Consider the following 24,294-nt stretch of genomic DNA (forward strand, 5'->3'; position numbering starts at 1 on the left):
CTTAAATAATAATATTTATTCAAAAGCTTATTTGATATAAAACTACCTATAATAGTTACCTGAAAATTGCATTCATTGATTATTATATTTGTAAAAAGCATACAAAATTATATAAAAATTTCATTGCGATTTAATGATTAATATTTAAATTTCTACAGAGCAAACGCCATTCAAGACTTAAGAAAATTCCATAGCATGAATGCTTGCAATTCTGTCATAAGGGGGGAGGGGCAGGGAAATAGACACGTGACGCTCACCAGTTTCCCGTCATTTTCCTCTACGTTCTTTCACACTCGAATTACTTTCTAACCAATCATCTTGACGGCGCTGTCACGAACGGGTAGTATGAATAGGGTTCAGGGTAGAAATGAAAACGGTGCATGGTCCGCCCTGTACAAATTCCAAACCCCAAGTAGGATTGGGTGTGCAATTATAGATTCTGATTTAGGTCGTGCCAAGATAGCTCGTAAACAGATCAAGGAAAAATAGAGGGTTGACATCTAGGGGCAAGGGAGAGCTTGCGAAGGGATAATAATTTTCAAGGTGTGGTCCACCACTTACCCCTCAATCCAGCTCGGGGCGGGCATATACAGCTTGTAAAGCCTATACTGCCTATGCTTATACACATACTTGTACATTATACACATCCACTCATCTAGTAAAAAATGTCCAAAAATAGCCCTACAAAAAATATATTTCCTTACATCAGGGACTCATTGCTAAAAAGATAAAAAGCCTTAAAAAACTACTAAAAAATTTAAGAAAGTTTGTCGTTCGTTGCTATATAGGACCGAAAGGTGAGTCCACGGATTGAAAACCGCAGACAAAACTTGTGCTTCGTTTATAACAAGGATAGCCGCTTACACCAGGTTCGAATTCTAGACGCACCACAGGCAGCCCACTCGGCTTAGACCTCGCTCGCCATGTTGTACCCCTCGGAGGCGAGGTTACCGTACTGCGGCTCGGGATCTTGGCGCATGCCGCCCACCACGACCGCGTAATCAGTCTCTTGTTGAGGCTCACGTGACGGGCGGGTGAGGGTTTCTCTGCTATCCGGGTAGTCTGTGTGGTCAAGTTCCGCGTAAATGAGGCCACCAGGGGGCTGGATGGGGAAAGTAGTGCGTGAGCTAAGGTTAGGAAGCACCAACTAGTTAATATAAAATAGATATTGTGATTATTGAAAATAACGAGATATACACGGATAATCTGTGTTGTAACCCGCAGTGCTTCATGGGTATCAAATAAATAATAAAATAAGCGTAAATAAAAATAAACTCATCACATAAACATAACACATAATTAGTTTAAGAGGAATTATTACTTTATTGTTTAGATAGGATAGCCTGGTTATTTTATTTATTTTATTTTATTGTATTTTATTTTGTTTCATTTTATTAGCTTCGCCGCAATAGGCAGGGTAGTCGCAACAGCATGGCCATAGGGCGTAAGCGCCACACAGGTGGAAATAAGTCAAGCGCAACTCGCGTTCTCGATCTAAATTCCCTAGCGTTGCTCTTGCTAGTGGGAACTAGCCTTCTTGAATGGGATCCCTGTGTTAATTAATGGCTCTGGGAGACCAGACTACAGTAATTGCTCGTATAAGCGCCCAGCTTGCCTAAACGTGTTCATTCGACGATAGAGAGGGGGCGAGAGAAGACAAAGCGAGCGCGCGGCCGAGGGCTAATACGACGAATGTGACTGTACGCTAGAGGGAAAGTATCGAAAGCCGTCAGTACCACCCGCCCATTAGTTTATCATTAAAAGCATGTTTTGCTAGGGTTGCGGAATTTTGTTTGCACGTCGTTATAAGAACACTTTTATCTAGAGACAAAACGGATTTTGAAATAAGCGCCATCCCCGAATAGGAGCCTCACCAGGTATATAAAAAATTAAATAGGCACCGCAGCGCTTATTCCAGCAATTCATGCAATGGTTTTGAGAGTTCTCTGGGTCTCTTGAAGTGCGCTGCTTACGTAACGATACCATGATGCACCATTGCTTACCGGTTTCTTTTTCTTCGCTTCCTTGTTGACCTGTGCGTACTGCGGGAGCTCGTCAGCGGCAGAACTCCTTTGGTCATGCGCACTGGGTCTGTCGGGTATCGCATACTGCTCCTGGCCCTCCGTATCATAATGACTAAGATGGGAATAAAAAGAGTTTAGATTTAAATCTATACATGTTGCTAGCTTTATTTTTTGTACATTTATAGCCGAATTCTTGCAGAATTTACTTTTAAGACTCATTTATTTCAGTATATTTTTAGATTAATAATTTTAGTACAGTTTCTTATAAGCTTAATTTTAGTACATATATAATATATAGCTGTAGTAAAGGGCATTAGATCGTATCAAGAATTCATTCAGGGTGGACCACACCCTGCATCATCATCTCCTTCATCATCCTCATCATCATCATCACCATTATTATTATCAAATACCAATTCAAGCTTTTTCATTAAAAAAAAAAACAATACATATTTGTATTTGTTTAGTAATTATATTTCTGGCCTTACTTTGGTTGGCTTCGAGTCTTGGGTCCTGAAATTCAAAAAGTATGTTAGACTCAAGAGCCAACAAGCAGTGACATGCCCCCAAAATACAAAACTACACAGAAGGGGAACATAGATAGAAAAGAGGGGGGAAAAATAGATAGAAGAGGAGCAAAGATAGATAAGAGAGGAACAAAGATAGAAATGAGCGGAAAAATATAGATACAGTAGGAATCCAATAATCCGAAATCGGTTTTATCGAACTCCTCGCTAACTCTAACTAACGTCAAGTTGGCTAGGGACTAATTCCCAGTCTCCAGAACCGGGATCCACGGGCAACCCTTGACTACTAGGGGTGGCCAAGGCTAGTAGTGCTCAGGCCTCACACGTTCGCCTTTTATTCTGCATTTGACCGTCGCACTTTCGTGTGTTTTGGTAAGAAAACCTCCAAAACCTGGGCCTTCTTTAGCCATTAGTGTTTCCTTTACCTGAGCTACCAGGCCTTTTCTTTCTTCGCCATACAATCAAAGCCACAATCACCACGGCAACGGCCAGTACACAAGCTATCACTGCGCCCGCGATCACTCCAGGGTGGGTACCGCTGGTACGAGGTGCGTTGGTCGGGGGACCTGGGGCTAGGGAAGCGCAAAGGAACAATTTGTTACTAATTTTACTGAGGGTAAATCGCACTGGAAGGGTGGGTGTTATGTGTTATTTATCAGGGGGCCATGAGAAAGCGCGGGTACAGGTGTTATATGAAGGGGGGAGGTATGGGGGAATTTAATGCTTATTTCTCACACCGATTCACCCTTTTTTTTGTTAAAAAGTCTAGAGCTGCCCTCTAATTCACCGAGTACTGCTCCCCCCTGTACGGCACACTCACCTGTCATGGTAGGTGGCGGCGTATTTTCTAAAACAAAAGAAAACATGATAATTACTTCCCACTTTTCACTTCACAATAACGATCAAATAGAAATTTCTCCCCTATATTTCGATGTCGCCTCGATTCTCGACATTACTCAGAAAGACAAAGCCCTATACAATGCATCAGGCTTTCAGAAGTCAGGCTTTCGCAAAGGACTGAGGGAAGGGTGTAAAAAGGTCACCCTTCCTTTTCCCCACCTTTCCCATTGAACCTTGCGCGCTTATCTAAGTGCTCCCCACCTTTCCCATTGAACCTTGTGCGCTTCTCTAAGTGCTCCCCACCTTTCCCATTGAACCTTGTGCGCTTATCTAAGTGCGCCCCACCTTTCCCATTGAACCTTGTGCGCTTATCTAAGTGCTCCCCACCTTTCCCATTGAACCTTGTGCGCTTATCTAAGTGCTCCCCACCTTTCCCATTGAATCTTGTGCGCTTATCTAAGTGCTCCCCACCTTTCCCATTGAACCTTGTGCACTTATCTAAGTGCTCCCCACCTTTCCCATTGAACCTTGTGCGCTTATCTAAGTGCTCCCCACCTTTCCCATTGAACCTTGTGCGCTTATCTAAGTGCTCCCCACCTTTCCCATTGAACCTTGTGCGCTTATCTAAGTGCTCCCCACCTTTCCCATTGGACCTTGTGCGCTTATCTAAGTGCTCCCCACCTTTCCCATTGAATCTTGTGCGCTTATCTAAGTGCTCCCCACCTTTCCCATTGAACCTTGTGCGCTTATCTAAGTGCTCCCCACCTTTCCCATTGAACCTTGTGCGCTTATCTAAGTGCTCCCCACCTTTCCCATTGGACTTTGTGCGCTTATCTAAGTGCTCCCCACCTTTCCCATTGAATCTTGTGCGCTTATCTAAGTGCTCCCCACCTTTCCCATTGAACCTTGTGCGCTTATCTAAGTGCTCCCCACCTTTCCCATTGAACCTTGTGCGCTTATCTAAGTGCTCCCCACCTTTCCCATTGAACCTTGTGTACTTATCTAAGTGCTCCCCATCTTTCCCATTGAACCTTGTGCGCTTATCTAAGTGCTCCCCACCTTTCCCATTGAACCTTGTGCGCTTATCTAAGTGCTCCCCACCTTTCTTATTGAACCTTGTGCGCTTATCTAAGTGCTCCCCACCTTTCCCATTGGACCTTGTGCGCTTATCTAAGTGCTCCCCACCTTTCCCATTGAACCTTGTGCACTTATCTAAGTGCTCCCCACCTTTCCCATTGAACCTTGTGCGCTTATCTAAGTGCTCCCCACCTTTCCCATTGAACCTTGTGCGCTTATCTAAGTGCTCCCCACCTTTCCCATTGGACCTTGTGCGCTTATCTAAGTGCTCCCCACCTTTCCCATTGAATCTTGTGCGCTTATCTAAGTGCTCCCCACCTTTCCCATTGAACCTTGTGCGCTTATCTAAGTGCGCCCCACCTTTCACATTGAACCTTGTGCGCTTATCTAAGTGCTCCCCACCTTTCCCATTGAACCTTGTGCGCTTATCTAAGTGCTCCCCACCTTTCCCATTGAACCTTGTGCGCTTATCTAAGTGCTCCCCACCTTTCCCATTGAACCTTGTGCGCTTATCTAAGTGCTCCCCACCTTTCCCATTGAACCTTGTGCGCTTATCTAAGTGCTCCCCACCTTTCCCATTGAACCTTGTGCGCTTATCTAAGTGCTCCCCACCTTTCCCATTGAACCTTGTGCGCTTATCTAAGTGCGCCCCACCTTTCCCATTGAATCTTGTGCGCTTATCTAAGTGCTCCCCACCTTTCCCATTGAACCTTGTGCGCTTATCTAAGTGCTCCCCACCTTTCCCATTGGACCTTGTGCGCTTATCTAAGTGCTCCCCACCTTTCCCATTGAATCTTGTGCGCTTATCTAAGTGCTCCCCACCTTTCCCATTGAACCTTGTGCGCTTATCTAAGTGCTCCCCACCTTTCCCATTGAACCTTGTGCGCTTATCTAAGTGCTCCCCACCTTTCCCATTGAACCTTGTGCGCTTATCTAAGTGCTCCCCACCTTTCCCATTGAACCTTGTGCGCTTATCTAAGTGCTCCCCATCTTTCCCATTGAACCTTGTGCGCTTATCTAAGTGCTCCCCACCTTTCCAATTGAACCTTGTGCGCTTATCTAAGTGCTCCCCACCTTTCCCATTGAACCTTGTGTACTTATCTAAGTGCTCCCCATCTTTCCCATTGAACCTTGTGCGCTTATCTAAGTGCTCCCCACCTTTCCCATTGAACCTTGTGCGCTTATCTAAGTGCTCCCCACCTTTCCCATTGAACCTTGTGCGCTTATCTAAGTGCTCCCCACCTTTCCCATTGGACCTTGTGCGCTTATCTAAGTGCTCCCCACCTTTCCCATTGAATCTTGTGCGCTTATCTAAGTGCTCCCCACCTTTCCCATTGAACCTTGTGCGCTTATCTAAGTGCTCCCCACCTTTCCCATTGAACCTTGTGCGCTTATCTAAGTGCTCCCCACCTTTCCCATTGAACCTTGTGTACTTATCTAAGTGCTCCCCATCTTTCCCATTGAACCTTGTGCGCTTATCTAAGTGCTCCCCACCTTTCCCATTGAACCTTGTGCGCTTCTCTAAGTGCTCCCCACCTTTCCCATTGAACCTTGTGCGCTTATCTAAGTGCGCCCCACCTTTCCCATTGAACCTTGTGCGCTTATCTAAGTGCTCCCCATCTTTCCCATTGAACCTTGTGCGCTTATCTAAGTGCTCCCCACCTTTCCCATTGAACCTTGTGCGCTTATCTAAGTGCTCCCCACCTTTCCCATTGAACCTTGTGCGCTTATCTAAGTGCTCCCCACCTTTCCCATTGAACCTTGTGCGCTTATCTAAGTGCTCCCCACCTTTCCCATTGAACCTTGTGCGCTTATCTAAGTGCTCCCCACCTTTCCCATTGAACCTTGTGCGCTTATCTAAGTGCGCCCCACCTTTCCCATTGAACCTTGTGCGCTTATCTAAGTGCTCCCCACCTTTCCCATTGAACCTTGTGCGCTTATCTAAGTGCTCCCCACCTTTCCCATTGAACCTTGTGCGCTTATCTAAGTGCTCCCCACCTTTCCCATTGAACCTTGTGCGCTTATCTAAGTGCGCCCCACCTTTCCCATTGAACCTTGTGCGCTTATCTAAGTGCTCCCCACCTTTCCTATTGAATCTTGTGCGCTTATCTAAGTGCGCCCCACCTTTCCCATTGAACCTTGTGCGCTTATCTAAGTGCTCCCCATCTTTCCCATTGAACCTTGTGCGCTTATCTAAGTGCTCCCCACCTTTCCCATTGAACCTTGTGCGCTTATCTAAGTGCTCCCCACCTTTCCCATTGAACCTTGTGCGCTTATCTAAGTGTGCCACTGGGCTCAAGGTAGATATCGATGAGAGAAAAATTATTAGGAAAGAAAAATTCACAGTTATATATTTTAGACCGCAATGGGGTAATACTACAACCCGTCTTGTTGACGGCAGCAGACTGCCCCAAGCAGAGACCAAAAAGGGTCATTACTCAGAGAAGAGGCGTGACATGACTCAAAACAACCGGATAGGGTTGCAAGAAAACATGACCTCATATGTCTTTTCCGTTTATGATACTTGATGTTATTTGGTCCACTATAATATCTTTATATCTATGCATTGAGCAAGTTCCGATCGAAACTGAAATTACATTAGAATTTACATCAAAATAAATGTAAAAAAAAAAACAGACGCCCCATTAAAATAATTCACTTAAAACCCATAAGGTTTTCCTATTTATCTACGCTCATAACATCGTATTTTTTTTGACGAGCAAAAAAAAGGAGTGATAATCGTACAATGTGTATCAGTATCAAGCCTGCAGGAAGCGCGGTGTTGACCATTACCGCGAAAGATGAACACACGCGCAGCCATACTACTTCAAATACTCGTAAAAACACAAAACAACACTCTTGCAACAAAAAATAAATAAATAAAAAAATTAATTATTCTGTTTTTGTTCTTATTTCTTTTTTTTTTACTATCTAGGAGCAGCAAAGGGTTAACTCCTTATCCTGATTATCAAATCCAAAACTTTCGAAGCCTAGAGTCTTGGCGTGAAAAAATAACACTTGTTTTCGATGTCAAGAATTGGGACTTGGTCAATGACTAAGATGGATGTAAAATTGCTAAGGTTGGTGTAAAATTACCATGCAACAAAATTAAAACGCAGTGTTTTAAAAGAGTCTGAAAAGAGGTAAAATAATACCCGAGACTGTCATGACGTGCATATGCTGCGATGTACTCACCGCTTTTGTACAAGTTGATGACCAGCGAGTCGTTGCCGCCCATTTTGTTCGTGGCCTTACACGTGTAGTTACCAAAGTCGCCATCTTTCACCTTGAAAACGTATTTACTTGTTAAATTCACTTCCTTGTGAAGCACGTGACCTGTAGCGTTAGACCACGTGACAGTTGGCGTTGGGTAGCCCCCAGTAACGCAAATTAGGCTGACGTCATAGCCGACCCAGCCTCCAGTTCGCTCGGAGGAGGAGTTGGTCTTGTCGATGAACGCGGGGTCTGGGGAAGAATATAGGCGTGTCAGCAGAAAAGTCAAAGTGGTGTTCTAGCTTGAGTTTAGGTGATAAACAACGATAGCAACAGCATAGCAAAAATATTAAAGTACAATGTATTTCTAGGAACAACAATAGCAAAAACAAGGCGACAACAACAACAACAACAACAACAACAACAACAACAACGGTATCGCAATGGAAACAACTACAGCATGGCAAACCTGCATCAAAAACAAGTAGCGGTTGATGACAATGTCAACAATCGGCAGCAAAATTAAACAAAAATAAATTAGCTAGCATAAGATAAAAGAGGCGGTGAAAGCAGGCTATAAACACATAAGAACTCACTATTGGTATCGAACGGAAATCAAACAGAACTTCAACACTAACGAAGTTTATTTCATTGTAAAATACAAAATAAAATCTTACAGTTATTTTTATCAAAGCGTTTACTTTTCATTTATAGCGATAACTTGCCAATACTAAAAATTATTAACAAGTACAATTATTTTTATCTGACGGATTATTTTCGATTCAGCGCGAAACGTATAATTAACTCACAAAATTTAAATTAAATTGACATAGAAATTATTCCTTACTTTCAAATCGCAACATTCTCACATTATCAAATGCTATCAAAACTTGTAATTGCGTTCAAATGACTTTTGAGTAATTTAAAAATGGCTCCTCCCAGTCGGACAGACTGGAAACGAGACAACTTCACTTTGTTCTCCCTGTGGAAAAAAGCTCAACCGAAAAAGGTGCCATTTTGAAATTACCCAAAAGACCATGGGATCAAACAGTTTACTTTTCAATGTGTAAATCAATCTGATGGCACCCTTGACATCTAGTCTAAGAATATCAAATATTTTGCTTCCCGTGACCTACATACAATATAGTATAAAAATACATTAAAACCACAAAAAATACATCTATAAAATCTATGCATACAAAAATACTTTACGTTGTCATCAATTACAAACTACTTTCCTCTAATGATGTCTGTACACCATATAAAGAGTAAATTTATAAAAATAAATACTAACGAATTTATTAACATACATCATGAAAATTCTCTATCCTCCAGTATTAAAACGTTCAAAAAATCGTTCAAAACAAAGTTCAAAACTGGCCTTTTTCGGTTAGTCAGACCAGGAGGCCTGTGGTAGCACTAGCTTGGCCCAACAATTAGAATTTTAGGAAGAGGGCTGGAGAATAATGGTAGTTTCCTGGTCTATTGGTATTACCTGGTATAATGGTAGTTTCCTGGTCTATTGGTATTACCTGGTATAATGGTAGTTTTCTGGTCAAGGGGAAATACTATGGTCTAGTGGTATAGTTCTCTTGTTTCTAGAGATAGTTTCCAGGTTAGTGGAGGTTTCCGGGTTTAGTGGTATTTTCTGGTCTAGTGGTAGTGCTATGCTCTAGTTCTTTTGTCTTGTGAAATAGTTCTCTAGCCTCTACAGGTAGTTTTCGGGTTTGATGGTATTTCCACCACAGTCTAGGGGTAGTTTCCTGGCCTAATAATGATGTTGATTTATTGTGTTTCTGTTTAGTATCACTTCCCTGTCCGCCGTGACTTCCTGGTAATTTACATGCTCTGTATGTTGCCATAGGTAACTTCCTGTTGGCCAGGAACGTTAGCATAGGTGGGGTCCTCTGCTTTCTGGAACTCGGTGATGTCAGCGTAGGCGGTTTCCTGGTAGGCAGCGGGTTTCGTGGCAGAGGCAGCTGCCTCGTCCATGACGGAGTTGAAGTCTGCTAACTCCGCATACACGATCTCCCCGGGCTGCAAAAAAGAGAGACGTGGACATTTTAACAAAGCTTATTTAAAAATCAGAGGGTTCTAGGAAGCAAAAAGGCAATTAAGGTATTTTTTGTATACACCGCAGGGTTGTTTGTTGAAAAGAATAATCTGAACATCAGAGATCACGTGAAAAAGGGCGCTACAATGCAAAAACAATGGAGTTATTTAAAGGAATTATCTCTTTATGCCGTATTTGGAGAGCCACGTGCAGATTGATAACTTTTGGAGAGCCACGTTCAGACTGATAACATTTGTAGAGCCACGTTCAGACTGATAACATTTGGAACGCCACGTTGAGACTGATAACATTTGGAGAGCCACGTTCAGATTGATAACATTTGGAGAGCCACGTTCAGATTGATAACATTTGTAGAGCCACGTTCAGATTGATAACATTTGGAACACCACGTTCAGACTGATAACATTTGGAGAGCCACGTTCAGATTGATAACATTTGGAGAGCCACGTTCAGATTGATAACATTTGGAGAGCCACGTTCAGATTGATAACATTTGGAGAGCCACGTTCAGATTGATAACATTTGGAGAGCCACGTTCGGATTAATAACATTTGGAGAACCACGTTCAGATTGATAACATTTGTAGAGCCACGTTCAGATTGATAACATTTGGAGAGCCACGTTCAGACTGATAACATTTGTAGAGCCACGTTCAGATTGATAACATTTGTAGAGCCACGTTCAGACTGATAACATTTGGAGAGCCACGTTCAGACCGATAACATTTGGAGAGCCACGTTCAGATTGATAACATTTGGAGAGCCACGTTCAGATTGATAACATTTGGAGAGCCACGTTCAGATTGATAACATTTGGAGAGCCACGTTCAGATTGATAACATTTGCAGAGCCACGTTCAGATTGATAACATTTGGAGAGCCACGTTCAGATTGATAACATTTGGAGAGCCACGTTCAGATTGATAACATTTGGAGAACCACGTTCAGATTGATAACATTTGAAGAGCCACGTTCAGATTGATAACATTTGGAGAGCCACGTTCAGAGTGATAACATTTGGAGAGCCACGTTCAGATTGATAACATTTGTAGAGCCACGTTCAGACTGATAACATTTGGAGAGCCACGTTCAGATTGATAACATTTGGAGAGCCACGTTCAGATTGATAACATTTGGAGAGCCACGTTCAGATTGATAACATTTGGAGAGCCACGTTCAGATTAATAACATTTGGAGAGCCACGTTCAGATTGATAACATTTGAAGAGCCACGTTCAGATTGATAACATTTGGAGAACCACGTTCAGATTGATAACATTTGGAGAGCCACGTTCAGATTGATAACATTTGGAGAGCCACGTTCAGATTGATAACATTTGCAGAGCCATGTTCAGATTGATAACATTTGAAGAGCCACGTTCAGATTGATAACATTTGTAGAGCCACGTTCAGATTGATAACATTTGTAGAGCCACGTTCAGACTGATAACATTTGAAGAGCCACGTTCAGACTGATAACATTTGGAGAGCCACGTTCAGATTGATAACATTTGGAGAGCCACGTTCAGATTGATAACATTTGGAGAGCCACGTTCAGATTGATAACATTTGGAGAGCCACGTTCAGATTGATAACATTTGTAGAGCCACGTTCAGATTGATAACATTTGTAGAGCCACGTTCAGACTGATAACATTTGAAGAGCCACGATCAGACTGATAACATTTGGAGAGCCACGTTCAGATTGATAACATTTGGAGAGCCACGTTCAGATTGATAACATTTGGAGAGCCACGTTCAGATTGATAACATTTGAAGAGCCACGTTCAGATTGATAACATTTGGAGAGCCACGTTCAGATTGATAACATTTGTAGAGCCACGTTCAGATTGATAACATTTGGAGAGCCACGTTCAGACTGATAACATTTGTAGAGCCACGTTCAGATTGATAACATTTGTAGAGCCACGTTCAGATTGATAACATTTGGAGAGCCACGTTCAGATTGATAACATTTGGAGAGCAACGTGCAGATTGATAACATTTGAAGAGCCACGTGCAGATTGATAACATTTGAAGAGCCACGTGCAGATTGATAACATTAGAACAAAATACTAGTGTACTTTTCCAAAGATAAACTTGCATTAGACATTTTAATACGCCAGTCTAGATTTAGTCACAGTAAAAAAAAAATGGTTTCAGAGAAGCCATCAAGAAATCCAGCGAGCTCGTGAAATCGTTAAACACACCAATAACTTATTCAGTTCTTTCACGAGTTTCATGGCCACAAAATATTCCCAGGATTAGGACTAATCTTTCCTAATACTTGACGTTCAACCATTGTCGGGCATGCGCCATACGCCATATACTGCAGGCTCACAAAAAGTAGAAGTCGTACCCAGTCTCTTCTTGATTGCGATATCAGTGGCCTGGATACGTAGCAGAGCATTGGGAAAGTCTGTACACGGGATAGCTCTCAGGAAACTGAAATTTGAGTCCTATTTAGAAAGCGAAAGAGTCGAGAGTAAACAGAAGCGTGACCTTGCTTTCAGTAATCTACGCTGTAGCTCGATATACAGTATACGTAGCGAAATTCGAGTTGTACTTTGACAAAAATTAAAACTTTCTCCGAAAATCTATAAGCTTCTAAGACAAAAATGCGGAACTAAAATTAAACTTTTCTCCGAAAATCTTTTAGCTTTTAAGACAAAAATGTTAAGCTAGAATACGCAACAGCGTAGTTAATCTTCTTTCCGACAAATTTTCACTTGGGTTGAAACCATTATTATCAAAGAATATAAAATATTATGTAAGAGCGACAAATATCAGGATTTAGGGAAACGCTACAATCAGCAAAAGCTACCGCCACATATGGGGTCCACATTAAATGCTAGCCCTCATGCATATATACCCTCGGCCCCAGGCTGAACTGGAAATATCAAGCGCGCCCGCGCAGTAATTTTTTTTTTTTTTAACTTTGCATGAGGGTCCCAAGCGTAACTTAGCTCGAGGTTCTTTTAGTGCTGGTAGGAAGGATGTTTTAAGGATAATTACACCTGACTAACCTTCCGCTTCTTAGTTTTGTCGACCTCAGCGTACAAAGGAATGTCATCTTGCGCTTTTTTCTTCTTCTTCTTCTTCTTCGTCTTGTCGACGACAGCATAGGTCGGACCCTCGTCCTCGGCCCCATTCCCCTCGTTAGTCGCGGACGTACGGTGGTCTGTGATGTCGTATGGATTTATCTCTTGTTGGCCCCTACGAGAAGCGACGAGAAGCTCAATAATAATTCAAGTGATGGGAATTCTGTTTCGCTGTAGTAAAAACTAATAAAAAACTGACTCAAAATCTCACGAGCTTAGTAATAGAAACATAACTCAATTTTAAATAAAAACTCACAAACTTTGTGATAACTACCTGTAGTGGCTTGTAATAGTAAAGCAGTTTAACATAAAATGGCGTGAAAGGGTGAAGAAACCCTCCAAGAGATATTTTATTATTATTGACGAATTGTATATCAAGTTGAGAAGAAGGGTGAGTAAACCTTGCAATTACTTACTCGTTTCGAGGAGCACCACCTGAAATAAAAAGTCTACATCAGTAACAAACTTGGATGGTATGGATAATCACAAAGCATTACCAATTAAAGAGGCGATGTCTTGGGTTTTACGTGGGCCACGTTTTTCAAAAGTCAGCCATTAGTGGAAAGACGAAAGCTATCAATTAAAGGGGTAATGTCTTGGGTACGCTGCAACTCTTATCGTGTCAAATAAAACAGTTTTCAAGTCCCATATAAGACGCTGGGAAATAAAATGCTGGGATGCCAAAGTTGATCAAAGCTCTAAGGGACCGATTATTATCTAAACAGAAAAAAGGGGTGAGAAATTATGCATTTTTTTCAGGTTCTACCTACTGATAGTCATAGTTTGGCGTATCAAGGCCAGCCCTCTTGCAAAATTAAAATTCGAAAAATATACCTCCCCCAATTTTGACCAATAAATTATAAAGTCAGTGCTCCCCGTTTTCTCGCTCAGATCCCCCCTCCCCTCCTCTTTAAAATTAAGAACGGCCCCTCTCAAAGTTACCTGGCTTCTGCAGTCGTTTGCGTCGGAGCACGACAAAGATAATTCCCGCCACGAGCACCACGAGGATGACCCCGCCCACCGCACCCCCTATCACCGCCATGTTGGACCCCCGGGGCCTGCGCCACGCTCACCCGCATCGGGTTCTGAGAAAAGCAGTCAAACTGGATTAGATAAGCAAAGATGTAAAAGTAAATGTTCATCTGTTACAGATCTAAGATTATAATGGATATTCTATGTTTGATCATCATCAACATCATCACCGTCACCACTGTCAAAATAATCATCACTACCACCAGCCCACCATAATCAGCATTAATCACGTACTATTTGTGCTCATCTCGTTGACCTGCACCACGCTTGCTTTGGTATAATCCTTGGCGCTCTCTCCGTACTGGTTGTACGCGGTGACCAGGAAGCTGTAAGTCCTTCCTGGCTTCATGCCCTTGAATATGTAGCTCAGCACAGAGAGGTCTGTGATGTTAGCGGTTTCAGTCCAGTCTGTCTCCTGGCCATCAGGGAAAGTCAACATGAAGTACACGATGTAGGCCTGGATGGCACCACCGTTCTCGTCGGGTTTGCTCCATTCCAGGGTGATTTCCTCGTTTGTCGTAGTATTGTCAACAGGTTTGAGAAACGGTAGCGAGGGGGGTCCTATGAAAAATCAAATGATACTAAGATTATGCTAAGACGTTAAGATCTTTGATAGACGTATAGAATGTGCTTAATCCCAGTTTTGTGTAAGGCCTTTGGTTATTTGATTTGACTGACCATGCCTTATTCACGATTTTAAACAATGTGCCCAATTGCATAACCATCTATGTCTATATTTTCCTGGATGCCTGTTAGCCTATCAATCCTTCCTGCCTTGCTTGGTCGGCCTGGTTGTTCATCGTTTATTTTGTTTGTTGCAGACCGTCCTTCCGCCCACCTGTCCGTCTGTCTTTTTTATTTAGTTTTAAAATAATATCTACGTCTTATTTTTTTGCAAAAGTTACCTTGCTTTTTAGTTCGGATAATTTCCGTCCCAGCCTCGCCATAACCAACAACGTTACGCGCGGTCACTTTTACAGTATACTCTGTATTCTTTGTAAGATCTGAGATGACAACTTGGCCCCCAGGCACCCCCTCACGGGGCGGTTTTGCAGGATCCACTTGCACCTTGTAGTCGATGACAGGGCTGCCGCCATCAGATGAAGGAGGGGCCCAGTTGACTTTGATGGATGACGCCTCGATATTTGACACCGTGATGATGGGAGGGCCTGGAGCAACTGCAAGTAAAAATGACTTTAATTGAACTACGTAGCACGCACAAAAGTAGGATATTCAAGTTACAAGCAGGGGATACACAAGGGAATAGCTGCCAAGTCTTGGTTTACTTACACAATTGAGTGACGTAGATTAGGCGTTCCACCGACCCCAACAAGTTAGACGCCCGACACTTGTACTGTCCATAGTCCCCTGCGTCTCGAGTTGTTGTTACTTGGAGCTGGCTGCTTCCAGAAATGGGGCTTACTCCAGCTGTGATTAGCTGACCGCCAGGCTTGTACCACGTGATCTGAGGTGATGGTACACCTCTGGCCTTGCACTGCAGGCTCAAGACTTTTCCACCCCAAGACGACGTGTTGGTAGTCGAAGACACCATCTCTGGTTTATCTGAATTAAAAAACTGCTGAATTAAAAAAACTACTTTACTTTTAGATGGGAATATTATCTATAATTTACATAATGCAAATTTTCAATGAAGAAGCAACATAGGCAAAGCATTAGTCATTTCTCCACACAACAAAATCGACATTTAAATGAATAAAGAACAAAGAATTATTAATATTAAGACAGTTACTCATAAACGTATTATTGCTTTATTTAGAAAGCGAATGCTACTGGACTACTTATTCGACTTTAATCGATCCATTAGCAGAGTTGTTTGCTAAACTGATATTAGATTGAAAAAGCTATTTGTCTTTGATATTCATAGGTATTGAAGGAATCAATAACAGAGCTAGTGAGATAATTTTCTCATGCTTTTAAAATAACTTATTACTTGTTCATTAGTTTACAATATTAAACGAACAATGCAAGTTTGCAATCAGTGACTATGTATAAAAATTGACAGAAATAATATTAGCCTGCTGGTTCAGAAGAATGCATGCAGGCGTATTATTGGCTTTGAAAATATGCACATGCGTCCTATTGTTGTCACACCCTCTTTGTGCCACACCCTGTTTGTAGGCTATCCACTTACAGTTGACAGTGACTTGTACCGTGGTTGTGTCACTCCCCATCTCATTAGTAGCTGTGCACATGTACGTCCCTGCCTCTGACCTGGTCATATTGTTTCTGTTATACACACTGGTCAGTGACACCACTACTCCATCTCTAGACCACTTGTAGGTCGGCGCGGGGTAGCCGTCAGACTTACATGTCAGTTTAAGTAAGCCTGTGGTCTCGTTGACGGTTTGATCAGGAGGCTTGGGAAAAATGGATGGCTTGTCTGAAAATAAAAACCACAAGAGTTTCTTAGTTTATAGCTATATTTATCAAGGGAGAAAATGATGAAGCACTGTACAAGTTGCCCCTCCATATTAGTAGGGAAACTAATTGCTAAAGCCATAAATGACCAAAAAGGAAGTGAGGTACACTTAATGATTTATAAATGCTAAGGCAAGAATTTGAACAAAATGGAATTATTTAGAACAATTATCTTATTAAAAAGTTGAGAATCTAAACATGCTGAAGTCTGTGGGTAGGGTCGTGTATTTGTTAAAATCATCATTTTGTCAAGGATGCAGAAATAAAACCGAGCGTTGTGGATAACATAATAAAACCAACTTACATACAATTTGATTATTGGCTTTACACCAAAACATGAATTTGAATCTTGACAATTACCCTATATCATCAATGACATATAGAGCACTTACATTTGACATCATAGAGCCCTTACATTTGACATCATAGAGCACTCACATTTGACACCATAGAGCACTTACATCAGACATCATAGAGCACTTACATTTGACATCATAGAGCACTTACATTTGACATCATAGAGCACTTACATTTGAGATCATAGAGCACTTACATTTGACATCATAGAGCACTTACATTTGACATCATAGAGCACTTACATTTGACATCATAGAGCACTTACATTTGACATCATAGAGCACTTACATTTGACATCTTAGAGCACTTACATTTGACATCATAGAGCACTTACATTTGACATCATAGAGCACTTACATTTGACATCATAGAGCACTTACATTTGACATCATAGAGCACTTACATTTGACATCATAGAGCACTTACATTTGACATCATAGAGCACTTACATTTGACATTATAGAGCACTTACATTTGACATCATAGAGCACTTACATTTGACATCATAGAGCACTTACATTTGACATCATAGAGCACTTACATTTGACATCATAGAGCACTTACATTTGACATCATAGAGCACTTACATTTGACATCATAGAGCTCTTACATTTGGCATCATAGAGCACTTACATTTGACATCATAGAGCACTTACATTTGACATCATAGAGCATACATTTGGCATCATAGAGCACTTACATTTGACATCATAGAGCACTTACATTTGACATCATAGAGCACTTACATTTGACATCATAGAGCACTTACATTTGACATCATAGAGCACTTACATTTGACATCATAGAGCACTTACATTTGACATCATAGAGCACTTACATTTGACATCATAGAGTACTTACATTTGACATCATAGAGCACTTACATTTGACATCATAGAGCACTTACATTTGACATCATAGAGCACTTACATTTGACATCATAGAGCACTTACATTTGACATCATAGAGCACTTACATTTGGCATCATAGAGCACTTACATTTGACCATGACATAAGTGGATTCTGTTCTTGTCTGTGTGTTTCCAGTGACGGTGTTTACTGCAGTACAGACATATTGTCCAGTGTCTGCCTTTGTGGCACCAGCTTTAGTAAAGACGTTACCACCGGTGCTATGTCCAGATCCTGCCTTTGACCAGGAAACACTTGGTGTCGGGTTACCAGCCACTGCGCATGTCAGGGTGATGGTCTCCCCAGCTCTCACTGTGGTGTTCTGTATTGGAGTAATCTTTGGTGGATCTGGAAAATCAAACAAAGTATATCCCCATTTCCAATCAGAGTTACAAGGGTCAGGGCCAGCCTTAAAATGAAATCAAAAATTTGTTAATTGAATGCTTTTCATACCTGACTATCTTAAAAAATCGTCAGCAAGAAAAAATCTTCACAACTTGAGTTGTAGCTGGTCCGAGATAGCCAAAGAATTCCTTCTCGAAAACCACGAAAGAATTGAAAAGACTTCTTATAATTGTTCAGATACACAAAACATATAGCTCATAGACAATGATTCAAATAACAGGATAATTACACACATTCATTAGTTTATCATCAACAACAACACAATGAACACAGCACATCATACAGTGTACAAATAAAGTCACGAGTCAGGGGTATACTACTGTACTTTATAGGGGTGTTATCTTAGAAGTCAATTTTGACACACATATGCTCTAAAGGCCACTATGCAGACACGTCTTTTTCTATTAGGATAATTTTTTTAATTAATACATTGTTTTATAGGACATAATGAGGAATAAACCTGACAAAATTGAAAGTTTAGAACAAAAATAATATTTTGATAAATAGTAAATATTTTTAAATAAGAGAGTAGAAAAGAAATAAGATTAATATCATCAATCATTTTATATTCATAAGTTTTTACTGTAAACTGTTATAAGAAAACTGTAGCAATTTTAGGAAGCATGAGGAAGCACAATTAAAGGGCATACTCACATTGCACGTTGATGGTGACATCTTGGGTTATGGCCCCCCTCCTCACATCGTTGATGGCCTGGCACTGGTACACCCCTGCTTGGTGTCGCTGGATCTTTAGTAGACTCAGTGTTGCACTCCCTGTCCTATGAGCCACTGCGGACCCTGACGTCTTATTGACCCACGTGACATTTGGATATGGGCGACCACTTGCTGAGCACGTGACAGTGACATCATCATTTTCTGCTATGTCATATGTGCTTTTTGGAGACGAAGTGAATGCTGGTGCCTCTGTAGAGGCAAAACTGTTAGTGGGCAATGAGTTGGTAAAAGGTGGCAGAATTATTGTTTACTCAAGTCAGTAGTAAGTAGTAAGTATAGCACAAGCAATCAGAAGTGTTCATTGATATTGTAAACAAGAATAGATTGGTTGCAAACTCGGCAAGAATTCCTAGTGAGTACAGCCTTCTTTACAATAAAGTCCATTCACTTAGGTAGCTTCAATGTACTAAAGGGATTCATATTATTGTATCTCTGCTTTGTAGCTGCATTTTAGTCATCTCAAACATAATTATGAATTCCAAGAGACAAAATACCTAAATACTGCCATCAGTCGAAAACCTTGAATTGTTTTTATTCGCGTGATGTCTAATGGCTTGTTAGTGAAAGAAAATCCATTTTCATTGAAGAAACAGAACAATGTAAACTCTCGGAATACCTGCCAAAATGGCTTTAAACTTCACCCATAACATATTTACAGTAAGACTCCACTGCCAGGTCATAATATTTTTGAGAGTTTTACGATTTTATTTTATAGCAAAGTGAACAGCTTACATAACAGGAACCACTATAACTTATTCATACACACAGTGAGCTTGGGGTACCTGTGGTTAAAGGGTTAAAATGTTAATAACTTGAGATTAAACAAGATTACTAAGAACATTATAATTCTATACAAAGTAAACTAATTCAGATTACTATACAAGAATAAGCACTTGCACTTACCAAGTACAGTCAACACTCCACTCCGTTCTATAGCAGTAGTTGGGTTGACATTCTCATAGATTGTGACTTTATATGGTCCCTCATTGTCAAGTTTAACGTTCTTGATCTCAAATGTAATGTTACTAGCAGGGCTTCCATAGAAGAATAGTTTGCTCATGAACGGGCCTGTTACATTTCCAAGGCAGGTGATGGTTAGGTTTGTTCTCCACTCACATAGTGTACTAGAACCACGTTCAAATGAAAATCCAACAAAATAAGATGTCGAAGGGTTTAAAGACCACCAGCTGAACCTTGCATCTTCGCCAACATATGTCTCTATTGATATTGAGCCCGATACATCAGATAAAACTGAGAAAATCAAAAGGAAACAATTTACATTTGCAGTTTAGACACCACATCTTGCTTGTTGTCATTTTTTGGAATACTATCAAAAGTTACAACTTAGGGAATACTTATCACTTAGAAGATAACCACTAATTACTAACTACATTTCCCATTAATTCCCTATAGTTCAATGCCCTTGCATAAACAAACAAACAAATAAATAAATGCATAAATAAATAAATAGATAAAACAAACAAACAAACAAATAAAAATAAATAAATAAATAAATAGCAATAATATTTAAGGGTATATTCTGCATTTTAGAACACGTCACACAAAGAAAACTCGACATTTTGCTGCTATCTCAGCCAGGGTACGTTCTTAGCATGTCCTGCGTGTGCTGCAAACCATAGGTATCAAATTTATGCCTGATATGTGAGGCATATTCAAAGTGATTTTTACATTTTCCTATATACACTCATCTCATCAAATAACACAGAGATCTATGAAAAGCGTCAAATCGTTTAAGTTACTCGGTATTTATATATCCGACGATTTGAAGTGGACCAGTCACATCGATTACGTCATCATAAAAGTGAATAAAAGAATGTACGCAATTAGAATACTGAAAAGATCAGGTGTGCATGTAAGAGACATTGTCGAGGTATACTGCACCCTTATTCGCTCAATCTTAGAGTATGGTGCCCCAGTATATTCTAACCTCACTGAATTTCTCTCTAATGCTATTGAGAGGATTCAACAACGAGCACTTAAGACCATCTTTCCCGAGGTACCATACTCCGATTGCCTGATGAAGGCCGGCATCAGATCTCTAAAGGACAGAAGAGCCGAACTCTGCAAAGAGTTTATGAGAAGCTTACGTAGGGACAATCCATTACATCAGATTTCCTCGTCGAGAACCACAAAGCCACTACACCAATATAATTTAAGAGCAGATAGAAAGATCGCACCTGCCCTTTGCAACACTAACAGGCTGGCGGACTTTGTCACTGTTAAATTTGTGGAATTTCTCCAAGTCATGTAATTATTTGTATTTTATGTAAGTTAGTATTTATATTCCGTGTATTTGCAAGTGGTACAATAAACTACCTACCTACCTACCCACCCACCCCACCCACCCACCCACCCACCCACAAACCCACCCACCAACCCACCCACCAACCCACCCACCCACCACCAACCCACCCACCAACCCACCCACCCACCACCTACCTACCTACCTACCTACCTACCTACCTACCTACCTACCTACCTACCTACCTACCTACCTACCTACTACCTACCTGCCTACCTACCTGCCTACCTCCCTACTACCTACCTGCCTACCTACCTACTACCTACTCCCTCCTCCCTCCCTCCTCCCTCCCTCCCTCCCCTCCCTCCCTCCCTCCCTCCCTCCCTCCTCCCTCCCTCCCTCCTCCCTCCCCTCCCTCCCTCCCTCCCTCCTCCCTCCCTCCCTCCCTCCCTCCCTCCCTCCCTCCCTCCCTCCCTCCCTCCCTCCCTCCCTCCCTCCCTCCTCCCTCCTCCCTCCTCCCTCCCTCCCTCCCTCCCTCCCTCCCTCCCTCCCTCCCTCCCTCCCTCCCTCCCTCCCTCCCTCCCTCCCTCCCTCCCTCCCTCCCTCCCTCCCTCCCTCCCTCCCTCCCTCCCTCCCTCCCTCCCTCCCTCCCTCCCTCCCTCCCTCCCTCCCCTCCCTCCCTCCCTCCTCCCTCCCTCCCTCCCTCCCTCCCTCCCTCCCTCCCTCCCTCCCTCCCTCCCTCCCTCCCTCCCTCCCTCCCTCCCTCCCTCCCTCCCTCCCTCCCTCCCTCCCTCCCTCCCTCCCTCCCTCCCTCCTCCCTCCCTCCCTCCCTCCCTCCCTCCCTCCCCTCCCTCCCTCCCTCCCTCCCTCTCCCTCCCTCCTCCCTCCCTCCCTCCCTCCCTCCCTCCCTCCCTCCCTCCCTCCCTCCCTCCCTCCCTCCCTCCCTCCCTCCCTCCCTCCCTCCCTCCCTCCCTCCCTCCCTCCCCCCCCCCCCCCCCCCCCCCCCCCCCCCCTCCCTCCCTCCCTCCCTCCCTCCCTCCCTCCCTCAAACTGATTAATATCAATTAATATTGATTAATTCGATTAGTTTCCGATGATCGATTTTTATCGATTGGTAGGGCGGGGATTAACACCACTACACCATGATATTTCAATTTTTTACTGCAAAATAGCCATTTGAAAACCAAAATCTCGCATCTTGAAGTGTTTTGAAATACCACATCACCGCATGTTTTTTTACCTTTTACCGCAATATCGTACAATTAAGGCCAATACCGCAAACCAAACGCCCCCCATCCCAAGTGTTTAGAAGGTCATACTGTATGTAGCTCATTCCTAGACTCCCGAATGAGATGGCTTCCCGAAATTGATTTGTTGCTGACTGATGGTTCCCGCCTCCCTAACCCGCCATTCGATCCGACATGATGACGACCATCGTGGTATGTAGGAATATACATGAGTAACTCATAAACAGAGAAACAATGGAAAATTTGTTAACTTCCGCAAAAGATTATAGCTTTTTCCTAAGACGAAACGCTCTGTTATCTTACCTCTTCTGGACATCGATAGGGCAAAAATAGTGAGATGTATTATCGTAGGCCTCATTTTTGTCAACAACAAGCATACGAAATCATAACACTCGGGATCCAAACCTAAACCTCCCGTGTCCTCCTTCCTCCCTCGGTTGTGAACGGGAAACAATTTGCCACGGGCGGAGAGGGAAGTCTGCCCACGATATATTTTTCTGGACAGCGGATGATTAATCAATTACTGCGACCACAGGCCTTCCGGTCTAATGCAACAACTCAATAAAAGTCATGCAAGAAATGTAGAGAACTCAGCTGAATGTAAAGGAAATTAAACAATGTATGAGTACTATATTGCAATGTATGTTTTTAAGGCCCTTTTATCTAATAAATAAATCATTCTATTATTTCGTAAATCGAATTGATAAGGTCGGAAGCTCGGACGAGCAGTCGGAAATTTTATTCAAAGACCTAAAGATTAACAACAAGATCAAAAAGGAGGAAAACAACAAGTTTCTGTTCGTTTCAGAAGTACGGCACCGACCTCGTGTTAATGGTCCCTACCTATAAAACAACAAAGTACTCCCTGCCACTGTTCTTTATTTGCGTTCACACAAACATTGGCCATAGAGTGGTAGCTCTATGAAATACCCTCACGCCAAGTTTGTACATGTTTATTTTATTTTCATTACACTCTCTCCTGCTCGTTTGTTTTTCTATTTTTACTTTATAGCGGAGCCAGCGCGGCCGTAGGCCACGCGCGGAGCCCCATAGTTATATAAAAATGGTACTATGCGTATAACTATGTATAACTATGCGACTGAGATTTTTTGGTCATCGCGCGGGAGCCCTGTGGTTCTGCCTCGCCTGCCTGCCCGCGCAATCTATGTAACCACGCTTCGCTGACACTCGCCTCTTCCAACGCAAACTTCCAAACATCTAAGGGGTGGAAAGATCGTTCGAGAAACCCTGTTACAGTCATGGATTGCTTAAATCAATGAATCTACAATTTTCTCTGAGTCTGCTATCGAATTTCGCCTACAACAAACTGGTTATCACACGGCGGAAGATCGATTACACTACCCATTCACAACATAGCGGTGGAAGAAAGTCTGCGAAAGAAAGCAGTGGTTTTCAAAAATCCATGAAATACTATTTAGTCTATTTATTACTAAAACACTGTTATGTCTTTGTTCTCTTTTGTTCTGGCTTGACTATTACACTTTAACGATTACATTTTGTTGCACAGAATGAAAACAACTCTAAGCAGTTTTAGTTATTATTAAACCACCCCTGTAAGGCAGCCACATTTCTAACAGATTACTGGGGTGTTTGTTGTTTTAAGTGGCCATAAAATTAATTGATTGTCTTAAAATAAGTCTATGATAGATATTAAAGGGGACAATAACAACTTCAGAGGTAGTTGATAGTACTTTCATTGCTTTTCTTGTGAACCTCAATGAAGTGGCCAATCCCTATCAAAAAGCTACTCGGCACAGTCCAAGAGGTGATTGCAGAGGCATCACTATACTCCCCTTGTATCTGAACTGTATTATCCCGGTTTTTGTTCCTCGCCATTGAATTAGATTAGTCCTGACACCATTGTGTGTAGGCTGTACCTTATATTATTATTATTGTAAAAACTATGAAAATGTGCTGGCTCCACCTTCATTTAATGCCTAAATCTATATTATTTGCGCTTTATCATGCATAACCATTTCCAGTCTGTTATGTTACTGTAGAAAGTTGTATCGCAACCCGCGTTTTCAAAACATG

At 42.1% G+C, this 24,294-nt stretch overlaps 3 protein-coding genes across 3 annotated transcripts; all 3 read right to left on the reverse strand.

The window, feature by feature from the left end:
- Nucleotides 1-24,096, reverse strand: LOC125556807 (protein amalgam-like). The gene is made up of 9 exons (XM_048732930.1): nt 23,952-24,096; nt 19,633-19,980; nt 18,649-18,918; nt 7,664-7,933; nt 3,372-3,398; nt 2,977-3,123; nt 2,513-2,537; nt 2,004-2,136; nt 1-1,102 (listed from the first exon to the last, which is right to left on the reverse strand). Exons 1-9 carry the CDS (start codon nt 24,094-24,096, stop codon nt 908-910), a joined length of 1,560 nt encoding a protein of 519 aa, XP_048588887.1. The 3' UTR covers nt 1-907.
- LOC125572136 lies at nt 9,255-13,915 on the reverse strand. The gene is made up of 4 exons (XM_048732022.1): nt 13,795-13,915; nt 13,269-13,287; nt 12,778-12,967; nt 9,255-9,718 (listed from the first exon to the last, which is right to left on the reverse strand). The coding sequence occupies exons 1-4, from the start codon at nt 13,892-13,894 to the stop codon at nt 9,521-9,523; spliced, it is 507 nt and encodes a 168-aa protein (XP_048587979.1). The 5' UTR covers nt 13,895-13,915; the 3' UTR covers nt 9,255-9,520.
- LOC5496474 (nephrin) lies at nt 14,096-16,117 on the reverse strand. The gene is made up of 4 exons (XM_048732021.1): nt 16,037-16,117; nt 15,175-15,447; nt 14,790-15,062; nt 14,096-14,445 (listed from the first exon to the last, which is right to left on the reverse strand). The coding sequence occupies exons 1-4, from the start codon at nt 16,095-16,097 to the stop codon at nt 14,111-14,113; spliced, it is 942 nt and encodes a 313-aa protein (XP_048587978.1). The 5' UTR covers nt 16,098-16,117; the 3' UTR covers nt 14,096-14,110.
- Nucleotides 24,097-24,294: the final 198 nt, after the last annotated feature.

This window comes from Nematostella vectensis, chromosome 9 (genome assembly GCF_932526225.1).
Source record: "Nematostella vectensis chromosome 9, jaNemVect1.1, whole genome shotgun sequence".
NCBI lineage: Eukaryota > Metazoa > Cnidaria > Anthozoa > Actiniaria > Edwardsiidae > Nematostella > Nematostella vectensis.